Source organism: Macaca mulatta, chromosome 7, assembly GCF_049350105.2.
Source record: "Macaca mulatta isolate MMU2019108-1 chromosome 7, T2T-MMU8v2.0, whole genome shotgun sequence".
Taxonomy (NCBI): domain Eukaryota; kingdom Metazoa; phylum Chordata; class Mammalia; order Primates; family Cercopithecidae; genus Macaca; species Macaca mulatta.
This window is the reverse complement of record NC_133412.1, coordinates 46,511,040-46,528,982: the sequence shown is the minus strand read 5'-3', so window position 1 is coordinate 46,528,982 and position 17,943 is coordinate 46,511,040. Positions and strand designations below refer to the sequence as shown.

Here is a 17,943-nt window from a genome sequence, read left to right as displayed (position 1 = left end):
AGCCTGCATGACAGTGAGACTCTGTCTCAAAAAAAAAAAAAATTAAAAAAAAATTTAAAAAGACAGAAAACTCAGATTATCTGAAATAATAAAGAGCATATGCCCCAAAATTTTACACTTTATGTATATACAATTATTTTATTTAAAACTAGCTATAGAGAGCACACACAGTCTCTTAACTCATAAAATGTATGAATTTAACCAATATATTCAAGCAAAATCAAAGCTTAAACATTGTAAAGATCTTCACAACATTTAAAATTAATGAGAAAAAACTACAAACTCCTGAACCAAAATTTTATTTTAAATTAGGTTTTTAGCTCATATGAAAATTGTTCATAACACATGTCACATAAAGATGTTGGCACAATTGAACTACAATAGAAAATATTTTTATACAACTTTTGAAATTACGAATATGCTTATTTCTCCTGTGAAAAAATGCAGTTTGCTTATCAACTTTGTCATGGAATATCAAGTAGGTTAAAATTTTTATATTATTGTTTAATAAACTTTTAGTAAGGCTGTGACTCTCCTTGATCTACACATATTTTTTAATGTATTGAATACTGTAGCAGCTTCTTCTCTCATCTCTGGTGGAACATATTTAATATCTAAATATTCATAGAGTTTAGATCTAGAATTACACAGCATGTTAATAACAGTTTCAATATCATCAATTTTATTACTTGTTTGTCCTGGTGACAATAACTGGGACTTATACATTGTTTCTAATTTATGTTCTGCTGCTGCTGCTAGAGCAAGGCTTCGTTTTAGGTGCTCTTTGGAGGCTTCAATATCTTCTCTATATGCTGGGTTGCTGGTGTCACTAAGAAGTGCCTGTTGCACTTGTGAATTAATATCTAAAATTTTTTTCAAAATGTCATCATTATTCCAACTCTCTGGGTGCTTTCCAAACGTTAGTTCTTTGGATTTTTCTATTGCAGTTTCACCTGAGAGCTGAGGAACATCTTCTGATTCTGTAGAGATCTCAATGCCAGTGCTCCTATCTGAAGTAGTGACAGGTGACTTGTATGAGGTGACATATGGACTTGTAGATGATTCGGTAACAACTGGCAACGTTCTTGGTGCCTCAGTTTGTCTTGCAGTTGGCTCTGGCTCTGGCTCTGGCTCTTCCTTTTCAATATAAGGTTCCTCTGCATGTAAAACAATGGAAACATTGTTTGGTTTGATCGACCAGAATGGGGTACTTTCCATGTGTTTTTTCATTCCTATTTCCGGTGTGAAGTCTCCTGTAGGGAAAGTTGTAGTTTCTTCACTGATAGGATTGGTTAAAACATCATTCTCAGTTGATGTGTCTCCATGTGTAATTAGCTCCTTAAATTTTGATCCCTTCGATGCTATAGAATAAACATGTTTTGGAGAGTTAGATTTTTTCTCACGACCTGGCTCCTTAGGGGGAACACTTAGTACTAGGTTCTCTAAAACTTGTATATAATGATTCAAGTTTTGTTCTTCATCAGGTGACACAGTTATGCCTTAAGGGAAAAGAAATCAAACAAATAATAAGTAACATTTATTATTATATATAACACATTGACAAAATCTACTGACCAAAATTTATTTCATATGCTATCACTTAAAAATTGAAATAAAGAACCAATATGCAAAGCACCTTTGACACAGAGTCAACTTTCACTTAAATAAACAAAATTATTTCTTCAGGTTCTTATTAAAACAGGTGAGCAAGATTAGTGCAAAAGTTGCATATTAACACCATTCTCTCTACATTTTTGCATTTATTCTCCCATATAACTTATGATTTTTGCTTTTATTCTCTCATATAACTTATGATTCAACAGGCAACTTATTAAACCAAAATTCTTGATCATGTCCTCTAACACAGTGGTGTGCTGGAGTAGGCTTATACTGGTTCACTAGAGCCCATTGTTAAATTTTTATGAATTTTGTGAGCCAGATGTTAAACACAGACATTATTTAAAAATTAACTTATCTACATTACAATCAAATAAATTATATTAAAAGCAAAGGTAATAAATATTCCAAACTCATCACTTTCTAATTATTTTACTATTTTCTATGCTCGTGAGGTTATTTACATCTAGTGTATCTGTATGATGAAAATGCAATATTTTCATCAAAGATTTTCATTCAAAGATCTAACTATAGTCTGTGACTCATATCCACTCAACTGCTTTATTAAGTAACGTTTTATTGGCACCCAGTGAGTCTTGCCCATTTGTTTACGTATTATCTACAGGTGCTTTTGCCTGCAACACTAGAGTAATTGTAAGAGACCACATAACCTGCAAAGCTGGAAATACTGTATGACCCTTTACAGAAAAAGTTTGTCAATTCCTGGTCTAAATCATCAACATTTCACTCTTAACAACAAAATGGTAGTTCTACTTCATGAACCGCTGGTGGCACCTTACTTCTCCTTACCCGCCCCCGGATCAAAAATATATATATATTCTTAACTAAAGTCTACTCAGGAAATATTTCCTGTCTTTTATTTTAAGTATCAAATTGTTTTAGTTGGCTTAAAAAGGAAAAAATACAGAAAAGACAAAAAAAGCCCAAGGGTATTGTTGGGGCGTCTATCTAATGTGGAGGGTCTTTTTTTGAGGGGTCTCCTAAAATAAAATATTTTAATAAGCAAAAAAAAAAAGGTAGTTCTATTTATACTCCTATTTCGCAACATCTGAGCAGTAAAGCCTCTCATTTCCAACGTGGAGAACAGAAAAGAAAATAAGGTATTAAGATATGCTGGAATTCTGTTCAACTACTCCTGAATCATGGAGTAGTTTTATTTTAAGCATCAAATTGTTTTTAGTTGATTAAAAAAAAAAATACAGAAAAGACCAAAAAAAAAAAAAAAAACCCAAGAGTATTGTTGGGGCATCTTTTTTTGGAGGGTCTTTTTTTGGGGGGTCTCTTAAAATAAAATATTTTGATAAGCCAAAAAAAGGTAGTTCTATTTATACTCCTATTTTGCAGCATCTGAGCAGTAAAGCCTCTCATTTCCAGCGTGGAGAACAGAAAAGATAGTAAGATATTAAGATATTCTGGAATTCTGTTCAACTACTCCTGAATCAGGGTATTTTAATTTTAAGTGCTGTGATTTTTCACTATGTGCAATTTTAAGGTTTGCCATTTTCAAGTATACAAATTGATTTAATTCAGGGAAGTAAATCACTTTTTACCAAACACTAATGCATTACTCCTACCTGAACCATCCCCCTGCAGGTTAAATAAAGTAATAAACTTTCTGTTCAGGAGGCACTTTTATTTAGCTTTTTGGTAAGTACAAAATACTCAAAAACTGCCTTGTATTTACCTGTTTCTCCTCTCTTCTTTATTCTGTTACAACTTAGAAAGACCAGATAGACATTTAATCAAAATTGAAGCCATATTTCTAAATTTTAAAAAATTCTTAATGAGAACAGTTTAGTGAGCCAATGTGGTTAGTGGAAAGATACCACACGTCCAGAAGTCTTGATTCTAAAAATAAATTCTCACTTTATGTAATGCTTAGAAAAGCCTTGTATACTCCTAAGATCCATATGATGATGATAAGTGAAAAAGAAAGTATAGACCATAGAGTAGAGTTTGATGCTATCCTTATGATACTTTTTTAAAATCACTCACATAGCATCATATATTTTGTCTGTGAACTGCAGATTTTTTTAATGGACTGGAATGATAATATACTAAACTTATATGGGCAGTTGCATCTGAGGAGAGGTAGTGGGACTCAATGTGGTCAGTAGAGGAGATTTTAGACTTTAACTATAATGTTTTACTCCCTAAACACACACACACACACACACACACACACACACACACACACACCCCAATCATTTAATATAGTAAACCATTATAAGTCACATTTATTTTTTTAAGTTTCAAGTATTTTTTCTCCTTTATTTTTTAATGGCAAACAAAAATTGTATACAAATCACATTTTTAAAAGGAAAATAACTTATTTATGTAAACTCATATTTATAAAATGCATTGTCCCGAATCAGAGTCTTCATGAAGGAAAATATTGGGTAAAATGAATATGCCTTGTGCAGTGAAAATAAAATATTTGATCCTGGTCCTGGCTCTACCAATTTATAGCAGCATTACCTTAGGTCATTATTTAACTTATCTGGATATTCACTTAACTATAAAGCTAAGATACTACACTTGCCTTTTTATCTCACAGAACCAAATAAATTAGATATTTTAAAACACTTTCAAAGCTACACAGCACTCATAAGATATTATTCTTTATAAAGGTAACTGCTTACATTTCTCATTTTAAATATAAATTTCCCTTAACATTGTATAGAAAAACATGTTCTGTAAAAGGAACATTAAAATATACTTTGCATCTTATTTAGTGGGAAACAGCAAAAGCTTTTCCGCTAAAGACAGGAACAAGGTAAGAATACCTAATATCTTCATTTCTATTAATATTTAACATCATGTTGGCGATACTAGTCAATGCAATTAGACAAGCGAAAATAATTGGAGACATGAGAATTGGAAAGAAAGAGGTAAAACTATGTTTATATACAGATGATAGGATTATAAATACAGACGACACAAAAGAATCCATTGAAAAGCTACTACAATTAGTAAGAGAATTTCATAAATAGCAAGTCATAAAAATCAATATACCAAAATAAATATATAAATATAAACTGCTTAGAAGATATGAGAAATAAGATGTTGTTTACATAACAGAAAAATGAAACAAAATATTGGCTGTGTGAATTCATTCACACCTGTAATCCCAGCACTTTGAGAGGCCGAGGCAGGTGGATGGCTTGAGCCCAGGGGTTCGAGACCAGCCTGGGAAACATGGTAAAACTCCAACTCTATAAAAGTACAAGAATTAGCTGGGCATGGTGGCACATGCCTGTAGTCCCAGCTAGTGAGAAGGCTGAGGTGAAAGGATTGCTTGAGCCTAGGGAGGTTGAGGCTGCAGTGAGCCATGATCTTTCCATTACACTCCAGCCTGGAATTTTATATATACATACATAATCATAAAATATCAAAAACATGCCAAAATCAATATGAAGAGTTATAGTAGGCTAAATAATGAATATTCAAAGATATCACCCTAGAACCTGTAAATATTACCTTAAGAAAGAAGAGTCTTTGCAGATGTGGTTAAATTAAGTTTCTTGACATGGGGCAATTATTCTAGATTACCTGGGTGGACTCTAAATCCAATCACAAATGTTCTCATAAGAGAGAGACACAGAGAGATCTGACACACACCCAGAAGAGGAAGAGGTAATGTGGAGGAAGAGGCAGAGATTAGACTGATGTGGCCACAAGTCAAGGAAGGTAGGCAGCCACCAGAAACTAGAAGAAGCAAGGAGCATATTTTTTCATTGAGCTTCCAGAGGGAGCATGGCCCAGACTATGCCTTGGTTTTGGCTCAGGGAAATGGATTCCAGACTTCTGGCCTCTAGAACTGTGAGAATAAATTTTTGCTGTTTTAAACCATCAAGTTTGTGGTAATTTGTTACAGGAGCTACAGCAAGCTAATACAGGAATATAATAAAATCTTTTGAAAAACATAAATATCAACAAATAGAAAGCTATACCATGCTCTCAGATGAGAAGATTCAACATCATAAAGATGCTTAGATGTCATATCCTCTCTTTTAATTTATACATTTAATATGTTTCTAAAAATGTCATTAATTTTTTCTGGAGTTAGAAAAATGAATTATAAAGTTTATTTGGAAAAACAAATAAGAACAGCCAGGAAAACAAAGCCTATCCCTATCAGATATTAAAATCAAATATTTAAATATACTATAAAGCCGCTATTATGAAAAATAGTATAGCACTGGCCATGAACAGATGAATGGAGCAGAACAGAAAATATAGAAATGGACCCAAATGAATATGGAAAAGTAGCTCAAAAGGAAGAAAGGTTTCAATTTATAAATGATTCCAGCTAATAATTTAAAAAGTCATTTATAATTAAAATATGATAATTTTGCAATAATTTTCTATGACTATGTATATCTAAAAAGGTACAAAATCAGACATTATGTGTTTTCTGATGGAAGAACACAACACCACCTATGAAATAGTCTTGCAAAAAAAAAAAAAAAAGTCAAATCTGAATCCAGTAGGTCTCCCTAGATATAACTAACAATATACAGAAAATATATAGGACAATAAGGGAGATATTAAACTACACCATGGGGATGTAATCAGCAAAACCTAGACTGTGAGAAACTAAAGGATGTGTGACCCAGTTTCCTCAACAATTAAATTGCAAGGGAAAAAACAGAGATGGAGGAAGAACTATAGATTAAAAGAGAATTAACAGGTATATCAATAAGTTACATGTATAAATCTTACTTGAATTCCGATTCTATCAAACTGGAAAAAGAGAAAGACAATCAGAAAACACTAACCAGATATTTGATAATATTAAGGAATTATTTTTGTAAGTAAAAAATTACATTGTTTTGTGTTTTGTAAAGTCCTTATATTTTAGTGCTTTAGTATATGCCGATAAAATTATATGATGTCTAGAATTTGCTTCTACATAATCCAAGCCCAAGAAATTGGGGAGGGTGTCCCCAATTGGACACCCTGGAGGGTGTCCAGGGAAGTGAGAGGAAAAGGAATGTGGGCAGAGCTATCAATGAAATATGATTGATCATGAATTAATAATAACTAAAGCTAGAAATCACCACTAAAGAACTTACCCATGTAACCAAAAACCACCTGTTCCCCAAAAACTATTGAAGTGCTAATAATGGTAATAACTGAAGCTATTACAAGTATGTGGAGATTATGTAATTCTTTGTACTTGTGTACATATTTAAATGTTTCCATAATAAAATGTTTTTTAAAATCTGAAAAATATTTTAATTGTAAGAAACTATAATAAGCAAATCTAAAATGTACAACCAACAAAGGTTTCAACACTTTTAAAAAGACATTGCCATTAGATTATAGTCTGCTAAACACTTGCTTTTCAAACCATTTAGCTTGCCTCTTCTCAAAGTAGTAAATAAGATACCCAGGTGGATATTAGGTGAGTTAGAGTGCCAAAGGACAGGAAAAGGAGATAATACTAGCTGATTCCTTAACAAACTGAAATATTTATTATCCCCTTCTATTGTTACTCAGGCAACACCCAAAAGCCTGTTCTTGGCTGCCTAGCAACAGAGTGCCCTACCTCCTACCTCGATTTTCCTCTGTTCTTCATGTACGCTTGGCTCCATACTTTTCTACTGTTAAATCCATCCTCTCTCCATTCACCTTCTACCTCCTGCTTTTGTCCCCTAAAACATCTCCCTATTTCATGTTGACCTTGTCAGTTCTACTAATCAGGTCTGCTCTTGCAAATCAATTTGATCTTTATAAAAATGTTTGCAGTCAAGGTAGTAAGATAGTGGAGCCTCAACTGTCCCTACAGATGGCTGTGGCCACTGTGAAAACCTGTTTTTCTCCATCCTTCAGGAGGTGCTAGAAAGCTGAACAAAATTCAAATGCTTACAAAGAACAGACAATCCTGCTAGAAGTTGTGTTATTATACTTGGAGATTCATAGTCTACACTGGCATACTTTATAATATCCCATCTAGTTTTACTAGTAAGTGATTCAGGCAAACATGGCAATGTCCTAGAACATGGCTCTGGCTCAGGTAAGAATCTCCAGCTTGGGAAACCATGATGCTGCTCTCCAGTGCCTCTTATAAGCAGGATGGCTAACTGCTAAGCAGGCTTGGGATTTTGCTGGAATCTCAGACATGGGGCCTGAAGGTGAGCCTGAGGTTGCCTGCACTTCTCTTCTTGAAATAGTACAGGAAGAACTGTCACACAACAGACATGATAAGAAGGTAAACAAAATGGTACTAAATAACTGTAGGAACAAAAGCAGTAGGAAATCCAAAGGAGAAATGGAAGATAATGATTTAAAAAATCCAAATAGCAGGCCGGGCGCGGTGGCTCACGCCTGTAATCCCAGCACTTTGGGAGACCGAGACGGGTCAATCATGAGGTCAGGAGATCGAGACCATCCTGGCTAACACAGTGAAACCCCGTCTCTACTAAAAATACAAAAAATTAACCGGGTGCAGTGGCGGGCGCCTGTAGTCCCAGCTACACGGGAGGCTGAGGCAGGAGAATGGCGTGAATCCAGGAGGCGGAGCTTGCAGTGAGCCGAAATCGCACCACTGCACTCCGGCCTGGGCGACAGAGCGAGACTCCGTATCAAAAAACAAAAAACAAAAAACAAAAAAAAAGATCCTAATAGCTTCCACTGATTGAATGATCATGTGCCAGGCACTATACCCAGAACTTTGAATGTGAGAAGTACTCTGTCAAAGAAGAAAAGGAAGATACTTAGAAAGGATAAGCAATTTGCTTAAGATTATATTCAACTTATAAGGATGGGATTTGAACACAGGCTACCTTACTTCAAAGCAGGTGCTTGTAACAACTACACAATGTTGTCATAAAGAAATGATACAAGGATGCTGGCAAAGCTGTATTAGTGTTGTGATAAAATTATTCTGCAGGGATACCACTCTGTTTTAAAATACATGTGAACATTAAATAAAATCAAATAAATAAATACAATATCTGAAACTGTGCTGTCAACTGGACCAAAATATTTTAAACTACATGTAAATATTAAAATTAAATTAACTTAAATATGACCAAATTTTGTTCTATCATCAAATGGACCAAAACGCATCCCTTTCGCATATTAAGATGTATCTAGTAATACTGAAAATAATCCACAGTGTTTTCTTACTACAAAGTATGAGTAACTGACAGTCAATGACTTACAAAAAAATAAATCCAGTTCACACAGAAATAAAAGGCAAGTTAATTACTTTTGAGTTTATGATGAGGAAAATAATAAAATCATAATTTAAAATGAGCAATGAAATATAAAACTTCAGGCTGGGCTTGGTGGCCCACGCCTGTAATCTCAGCACTTTGGGAGATGGGAGCGGGTCGGTCACCTGAGGTCAGGAGTTCAAGACCAGCCTGGCCAACATGGTGAAACCCTATCTCTACTAAAAATACAAAAATTAACTGGGCATGGTGACACACGCCTGTAGTCCCAGCTGCTCTAGAGGCTGAGACAGGAGAATCGCTTGAACCCAGGAGGTGGAGGTTGCAGTAAGCCAAGGTTGCACTATTGCACTCCAGCCTGGGGGACAAGAATGAAACTCTGTTTCAAAAAAATAAAATAAAATAACAGATAAATAAATAAAAATTTAAAACTTCATTCAATAAAGAATACATATGAAATATATTTCCTTTTCATAGAATGACCAATTAAAGGAGGAAGAGAATAACATAAAAGCCAATTTGTATGAAAACTTGCTAAAACTCATTTTTCATAAAATATATGCAAATTAAAAACAATTTTTGTTTTGCCAGTCAAGTAGGCAAATATTTTTAAATGATAAAACCTAGGATTGGCATGTGTATATGTTACTTCCTTAGTAAAATAAGTTCCATCCTACACAGAGGGAACAATAAAACCCATTTCCCATATCCCCTATCCCCCAGCCCCTGGAGAACACACACCACGGCCTGTTGGTGGGTGGGGGTGAGGGGAGGGAACTTTGAGGATGGGCCAGTAGAAGCAGCAAACCACCATGCACACATATACCTATGTAACAAACTGCACGTTCTGCACATGGATCCTGTTTTTTTTGTTTGTCTAGAAGAAATAAAGAAAAAAAAAGTAAGTTCCATCCTCACTCCCCTTTTAATTCCTAGATCCTTCTTTAGTCTCTCTCTAGCATACTGATCTTTTCTTTATAGAATTTAGACAGTTCCAACTGTGTTTGTTTGTTTAATGTTTGTTAACTGTTACACTTAGTAAGCTCTTTGAGAGCTGTGACACATCTAATTTGTTCATTATACACTCTGTTTTACCCAGTGCCTAGAACCATACTAGACAGTCAAAAAGTATTTGTTAAATGAATAACTGAATGAATGAACAGAATGCTGGAAGGTATGTAAATTAATTGCACCTCTAGTAATTTATCTTAAGAAAATAATCACAGGTAAAACATTTCTACAGAAGAATACAGAGGAAGAAAACTAGACGTCATGTTATGTTTAAAAATAAATCTGCTAGTCTAAAAACTATTGTGTGGGGAGCAGTTTCTGGCTAATTGTCTAACAATTACTAAAGAGAAAATTTTAAATGAGTAATAAGAATGTTCTTTTATTTTAGGCAAAGTAGGCAGTTTTTTATAATAAAAGACACAGCTTACTACGTCTTTCTAAATTTCTGAGTGTGAAGTTTATATAAAATAACATCATAAATATCATGGTGAAATAGCTCCAGTTCTCAGAAAGCCCCCATACTTCTTGTAACTGCCCCTTACTAAATAGCCTAATATAAGTTTAGATCACATAAACTTAAGTCCTACTAATTACCTTTCATTGAATTTTATCAATCTCGAAAGTAACACCTCATTGACATAATTTTAACGTAAGTAAATCACAATCTTAATATTAAAATACCTCCATAATTTACCTTTTATTTATCTTAAAGTATGTATGTTCACAGAGTAGTGCAATCACCACCACAGTCTAAGTTTAAAGCAGTTTTGTCACCCCACAATAAAACCCATTTCCCATATCCCCTATCTTCCAGCCCCTGGACAACCACTAATCTACTTTCTGTACCTACGCATTTCCTATGCTAGACATTTCATATAAATGGAATCATACGATATGTGTCCTTTTGTGAGTGGCTTCTTATGCTTAGCATAATGTCTTCAAGATCATCCATGTTGTAGCTTGTATCAGTACTTCATTTTTATGGCCAAATAATATTCCATTGTGTAGATACACATACATTTCTACTTTACTTTTGGCCAGTAACCTTGATATGGCAACTGCTGATTGCACCCAAAATTTAACCAAGAATTGTGGATGCTCATTTTGTTAAAGATTTGAATATAACTAGGATTTTTATTACAATGATATAGTGAAAACAGAATAACTTTATTCAAAAAGAACTCATGTATATAAAACTTAAACATATACCCAAGCATCCATCGCTTACAGATAGTCCACACACTCTGGCTGAATGTCCGTAATTTGGAGAACAAATTGCTTGTATTTTCTATACATGCCATGAAGTGGACTCATAAAGAATAAACTTCCCTTATTCTACAGCAGTTAAGTACTAAAGTAAGAATTAATAACTGAAAGCTGTCATCATGCAAGAACTACCAGTTAAAACATCCAACACCTTCAAATTAAAATGAACTTTTATGAAGGTTAAAATTTTAAAACGAACTGAGCTGAAGTACTGTATTTCCAAGTCAAAGTACTAATAATTGTACTTAATTACTGAGGTCTACTCAAGGAATGATCATAAAAGGAAATATTAAATCTTATCCAGCAATTTTCCTATAATTTATTATTATGCCAATCTTAATTTTTGCTGACAGGTAAATAAACAAGTAATTATGTTCATATTAATCAAGTGTTCCAGTTAAAGAAATGTAACTTTGCACTTTCTGGTATTCATGTTCTCGGGTAGTGTCTTCTCACACTGGATATGGGCTTGCCAGATGTGACTTGTCTTGGCCTACAGGACATTAGCAAGTTTGATACAGTATAGGCTTAGTAAGAGCATCCATGTTGGGGTTTATAAATCTCCTTCTCGGAAGCAAGCTGCCATGGTGTAAAGAAACTTGGGCTAGAGTACTGAAAGATGAGAAGTCATGTAAAGACCCTGGAGGATGAGACGCCATCTTGGATGTTCCTATCCATTTGAATTTCCAGCTGAATGCAGCTGCGTGAGTGATCTCAGCTATACCATATGAAGCGGAGCTGCCCAGCTGAGTCTAGTGAACCCAAAGAATCATGAAAAATGATAAATTTGGGGAGCAGTCTTTTACTCCACAATAGACAACCAAAATAGCCTCATTAAATGATGTTACAATTCTAGTGTGGATAAAGAGTTAAAAATCAAGATGCATTCTATGAGTAATGTTATAATTGGAACCAAAATAAACTCATGACTTTAAATCTCTCTCTTCTAGTTCTGTTCACTAAAATGACAAAAATAACAATATTTCCCCACTGCAGCAGTCTAGAATGTATCGCAAGCGCTTTGGTCTCTCATACCATGTTCTCCATTCCCTTGGAAAGACAGTTAATTCCATTCAGAGTGAGAAAGACACAGAGTGGGAAAGACACAAAGGGGGCTTGGAACAATCAGTTAACATCAGAAAACAAGAAGTCTTTAAAAATATACGGGATCCTATCAAAAGAACAAGAGAAGACAGCTTACAGTGTCTCCAAATGGTCGCGGTATGAATATTTGAGCCTCAGAAAAAACTATGCTTAGGCTAAATAGTGTGTTTTAAAAAAAAAAAAAGGCCGGGTGCGGTGGCTCATGCCTGTAATCCCAGCACTTTGGGAGGCCGAAGAAGGCGGATCACGAGGTCAGCTGATCGAGACCATCCTGGCTAACACGGTGAAACCCCGTCTCTACCAAAAATACCAAAAAAAAATTAGCCGGGCGTTGTGGCATGCGCCTGTAGTCCCGGCTACTTGGAGGCTGACGCAGGAGAATGGCGTGAACCCGGGAGGCGGAGCTTGCAGTGAACCAAGATCGCGCCACTGCACTCCAGCCTAGGCGACAGAGCGAGACTCCGTCTCAAAAAAAAAAAAAGAAAATATTTTCTTTTCAAATAACTAGTATTTTATTTGGATATGAAAAAATTGTTGCTTTAGTTTAATTTCACATATATTATCAAGAGATTAAAGTATATCCATTTAAAGGATAATAGGATCAAAAGAACAGAAAGACAAGACTTTTTTCCCCATAAAACATCAGTGGACAGGCTAATGAAACTTCCTGCTACTCCCCCACAGACTACTCTCTTGACACTTGCCTATTACATGACATGCTCCTCATTATCTCAAACATTAACAAAGTGTGTCATGACAGTTTGACAGGTTTGAGAAACCCTTCTAAATGCTATATAGCCTTGGACACTAAGTGAACTTGCAGCACCAGATCCCAGTGAACTTTACCTTTACAATGTATTTGAAATAAAAGAAATATTCTTTTCCTTTTAATTTATTTCGTGATAGATTCAAACAATTGCTGCTGGTTGATTCTCTTACCTTGTGTGATTCATTAAGACAAAATCCTTCCTAAAGACAATGACAGAAGCCAAAGACTGACATATTGAGCCTTCTTATAATAACAATCTAGAAATAAGAGCTTTTGTAATCCTAGACTAACCCTGTTTTTCCTAGTCTATACCAAGAGATGATCTAAAGGAAATAATTTATTTGGGAGATACCCCAAAATTAATATTTTAATTTTATTTATAAATATTATGCAAATTTTGAATAATTTAAATGTTAATATGTTAATATTAATACACTTTAATTTTAATTAGTTTACACTCCCAATCCATGAATATTTGATGACTTAAAATTATAAAAGGCAAATTATATAATTTTAATAGTAGTTATTATTTAAATATATAACTATTATGTTAACATTACTTTGAAAGTTACTGTGCTTTTTTTTTTTTGAGACAAGGTCTCGCTCTGTCAGCCAGGCTGGAATACAGTGGTGCCATCTCAGCTCACTGCAACCTCTACCTCCTGGGGTCAGGTGATCCTCCCACCTCAGCCTCCTGAATAGCTGGGACTACAGGCGTGCCCCACCACATCTGGCTAATTTTTTTATTTTTTGTAAAGACAGGGTTTTGCCATGTTGCCCAGGCTGGTCTTGAATTTCTGGGCTCAGGTGATCTGCCTGCCTCAGCCTCCCAAAGTGCTGGGATTACAGGAGTAAGCCACCACGCCCCGCCTGTGCATTTTTTTTTAAAGTAAAAAGAATTCTCATTAAGAAGTAAAGTAAGTTGCACAGTGTAAATACATTAAAGAGGGAATACATTAAATACTTTCCCATTTAAAAATTTAAAAATGGGAAGGTATTTAAAACTATGGAAAAATCAGGTACAGGAAACTGAATGTATTAAAATTTTATACAGTAAAACGCTGTTTATCCAGCACCATCAGGATGTGTGTGTGTGTGGTAAAGGAGTGCCCACTTCTCTATACCCAAGCTGCATTTATGTCTAACTGAATTTAGATTAAATAAATACTAGCTAAACTTGGATTGGGCCTGTTAGAAAGGTATAGGCAGATATAAGAAGTACTGAGGTTTTCAATAAATGCAGTTACTTAATACAGTTACTTAATAAATGCAGTTACTTAATCCACCTGTGATGTTTGTGTAATATAACCTCAAAACCGTCTAGTAGTTTAGAAAAAAATGTGTCAAAGCTCTACTTTTCATTATAAAAACCTATGTGCCTTATCTTTTGCATCTCCCAACAATTGTTTGAATAGTGACCATATAAAAGAATGCATAGCTGGTTTACATCAAGCTCAATGATATATTTATTTTGGTATACTTACTTTAAAAACAAAATTAAAATTAGAGAAAAAGTAGAGAGACATACAGAGAAAGCAGCCATGTACCACTGCCTGCTCTATATATTCCTTAATCCACTTCTGTAGAAGAGAGGTAATTACATATTCCAAGACATCTTCTATTATTACAACCTGTACATAGTTTCCTTATGTCTTATAACATCTATATATTCAACACAAAATTACTCCTTTTTCTGGGAAGTGTCTTTTCATTTCCTACAACGCTTTTCTTTCTTCCCAAGAAAGATTAGCAAACAGGGTACAAAGAAAGAGAACAGGCTGGCCAGGCACAGTGGCTCAAGCCTGTAATCCCAGCACTTTGGGAGGCCGAGGCGGATGGATCATTTGAAGTCAGGAGCTCGAGAACAGCCTGGACAACACGGTGAAACCCCGTCCCTACTAGAAATACAAAAATTAGCCAGGCGGTAGTGGCCTGCGCCTGTAATCCCAGCTACTCAGGAGGCTGAGGCGAGAGAATCCCTTGAGCCTGGGAGGCAGAGGTTGCGATGAGCCGAGATCCGGCCACTGTACTTTAGTCTGGGCCAGAGAGTCTGGGCCAGAGAGTGAGACCCTGTCTCAGGAAAAAAGAAAAGGGGGTGGAGGGAAGGGGGAGGGGAAGGGGAAGAGGAAAGGCGGAAGGGGGAAGGAGGAGAGGGGGAATTTATAGTGTTAGGTAAGAGACTGCACTGAGTTAAGTGGGTGTCCAGGGACTCCTACCCAACCGTCCCAGAGTGTACTGTGTGACAGTGTTAAAGTCATTTCAAGTCTCCATACATGTCAGTCACTTGTGACTTGCTGATCTACAACTACCAAAATACAGTAACTGGTGTTAGTAATAATGATCATCAGACACCAAAAGACAGTAGCATCTTCATTATGTTCTGGTCCTTTATGTCAAGGAAGAAAAATGTTAGAAAACTTTTTATTAAAAACAGCTATAAATCATAAGTGCTAGTATTTAAAGAGCTAACTTTAGTTACCTAGGATACTTCATCTAGAACTTTTCCCACCACTATTCATAATTTAGATTGTGTTGTATTTTCAGTTTTTAAATCTGATTTTTAACTAGGATCATTTAGCAATTCTGAAATATAGATTTGCATAATCAGCATGCACGATAGTGCTTTTTTCACACCTGTTAAATTGTGTTAAGTGAAACCAAACTGCAACATACTAAATGCCACAATGAACTACAGTTAGACTAAATAGGCAAGCCTCACGTACCTGACTTAAATACTAAGTGCCTCAAAGTGTCCACATGATATTGTTAATGTAGTAAAGTCTTAGCACCCCTGAATTTGACCTTATTGGTTTTCAGCTTTCAGGGAGGGACAAAAATTGCTCCTTGGCAAGTCTTAAGTTATAATCCTGCTTAACTAAGGCTTTGAATGCCGTGTGCGCGAGCATGCTCTCTGGGAGCGCATCCTCAGGTGAGTGTCCCAGAGCGCGACCCACAATCTACATGTTTTACCGTACGGGTCAACCTTTTTCTGCACAGGGCCAGATAGTAAAAACTTCAGGCTTTGCAGGCCAGACTGTGTGGCAACCACTTAACTCCGCCCTTCTAACGTGGGAAAGCAGCCATGGGCAATACATAAAGGAATGAACGTGGTTGTGTTCCAATAAAACTTTATTGACGAAAAATGAAATGTGTACGTCATGCTTTTCCACACGTCATGAAGGAGTACATTTCATATTTACATTTGAAAATGTAAAAATCATTCCTAGCTGGCCAGCCACCTGGCGACGTGGCCGGCTGGCAGCAGCCACCCGACCCCTGCACACGCCCAATGGCTGGGAAGGACCGGGTGGGCAGAGAGGCAGAGGCAGGTGAGGGGATTCCGCCCGCGCCCACGGCCCGCAGGCGCCTCCCGTCTTATCTGGGCCCCGCCGCCTGAGTCGCTGCGATCCCTGACCAGGAGAGGAGAGGGACACTCCTCGGCGTCGAGGCCAGGACCCTGGACAGTGGGGGAGGGAGGCATGTGGGACCAGGGAGAAGGCCCAGGCTTCGAGGTCGCGGAGCTCGGGAGGTTCCCCCAGGGTGTCCCCGGTCCGCTGCCTCCTCAGGCCGGTCACTCACTCGGATAAGCCGGCACGGACGAAGACCATAGCAACAGCGCAACTAGAAGGACTAAAGACTTCATAGGCGTCGTCCGCAGCACTCTGCCATGCGACCGGAACGTCCTGGGGCCACCAGGCCGGGAACCTCAGGACCGAAAGGGAAGGTGTCAGCGGAGGACCGTTCTGCCTCAGACCCTGGGACACCCCGCAACGGTTGTCCCCAGCGCGCAAGCGCAGCGGTGTGGGGAAGGAGCGAGCGAGCGGCCAAGGCCCGCCCCCTCCTGGGGCTGCGTGCAGGGGGCGGGGGACCGCGTGCGCCCCGCCCCTTGCTAGTGCGCATGCTCGTTCCGCCTCCGAAGGTCTGCGCTGGGCGCGGGCGGGGAACGCTTTGACCCAGTGCTGCTGAGTGCGCGGTGGTGCCTCGGGGCGGGCGGGGCTTGGCCCGTCCTGCGCTCTAGGGATACAGCCGTGGTTTAAACGCGGTCCCTGCGAGGAAGGAACTGTAATGGGAGAGGCAGATAACCTGGCAATTATCACAGCGTGAAAGGGCTGTAGTGGGGGAAGCGCTAGGTACTGCGGCGCACAGTGGAAACCCACCGAAGCGGGTTGAGAGCTTGGCTAAGTGGAGTACGGCCTGGAGCGCCCCAAGAACTGAGCATAGTTCCGGCGAGTTGCATTGCGGGGTCTGGGAGGGCAGTTGTTGGAGGAAAGGGAGGAGAGGTAGACAAGGGCATTAAAAACACCGTAAGGGGTTTGGGTGTTTTTGTTTTTCAAAAGATCACATTCCTAAAAAGATAGGGGTAGGGATGAGGGAGAGTTGGACTATGAAAGGATAACGTGAGGGTGTTTCGGGGACTGATAGATGGCGGTGGCCACAAGAATCTATACATGTGTTAAAATTCACAGAAGGCCAGGCGTGGTGGCTCACGCCTGTAATCCCAGCACTTTGGGAGGCCGAGGTGGGCGGACCACCTGAGGTCAGGAGTTCGAGACCAGCCTGGCCAACATAGTGAAACTTCGTGTCTACTAAAAATACAAAATTAGCCAGGCGTGGGTGGTGACATACGCCTGTAGTCCCAGCTGCTTGGGAGACTGAGGCAGGAGAATCGCATGAACCAAGGAAGCAGAGGTTGCAAGTGAGCCGAGATCGTGCCACTGCACTCCAGCCTGGGCGACAGAGCAAGACTTCACCTCAAAAAAAAAAAAAAAAAAAAAAAAAAAAAAAGCACAGAACTGCACATCCCAAAGAATCTGTTTTTCTGCATGGTTATTTTTAAAAATTCACATACACTAATCTCTGCCTCAGGAAGCAAGGGGCTTGGATTTTAGTCTGAGGCACCAGAACTAGAGTACTGCCAGGTTTTGAGCTGGGAACGGTTGTGATTAGATTTGTGTTCCAGAAAGCTCACTC

The 17,943-nt window shown here is 37.7% G+C and overlaps 1 protein-coding gene across 1 annotated transcript; it reads right to left on the bottom strand.

The window, feature by feature from the left end:
* Positions 1-283: 283 nt before the first annotated feature.
* SPESP1 (sperm equatorial segment protein 1) lies at positions 284-16,762 on the bottom strand. The gene is made up of 2 exons (XM_001084797.5): positions 16,552-16,762; positions 284-1,499 (listed from the first exon to the last, which is right to left on the bottom strand). Exons 1-2 carry the CDS (start codon positions 16,613-16,615, stop codon positions 505-507), a joined length of 1,059 nt encoding a protein of 352 aa, XP_001084797.1. The 5' UTR covers positions 16,616-16,762; the 3' UTR covers positions 284-504.
* Between the last annotated feature and the right edge of the window lie 1,181 nt (positions 16,763-17,943).

Coding starts and splice junctions, on each gene's coding strand:
- SPESP1 (XM_001084797.5), bottom strand. CDS start 16,615: ATGAAGTCTTTAGTCCTTCTAGTTGCGCTGTTGCTATGGTCTTCGTCC. Junction 1,500..16,551: donor GTCCGTGCCGGCTTATCCGA/GTGAGTGACCGG, acceptor TTTTCCCTTAAG/GCATAACTGTGTCACCTGAT.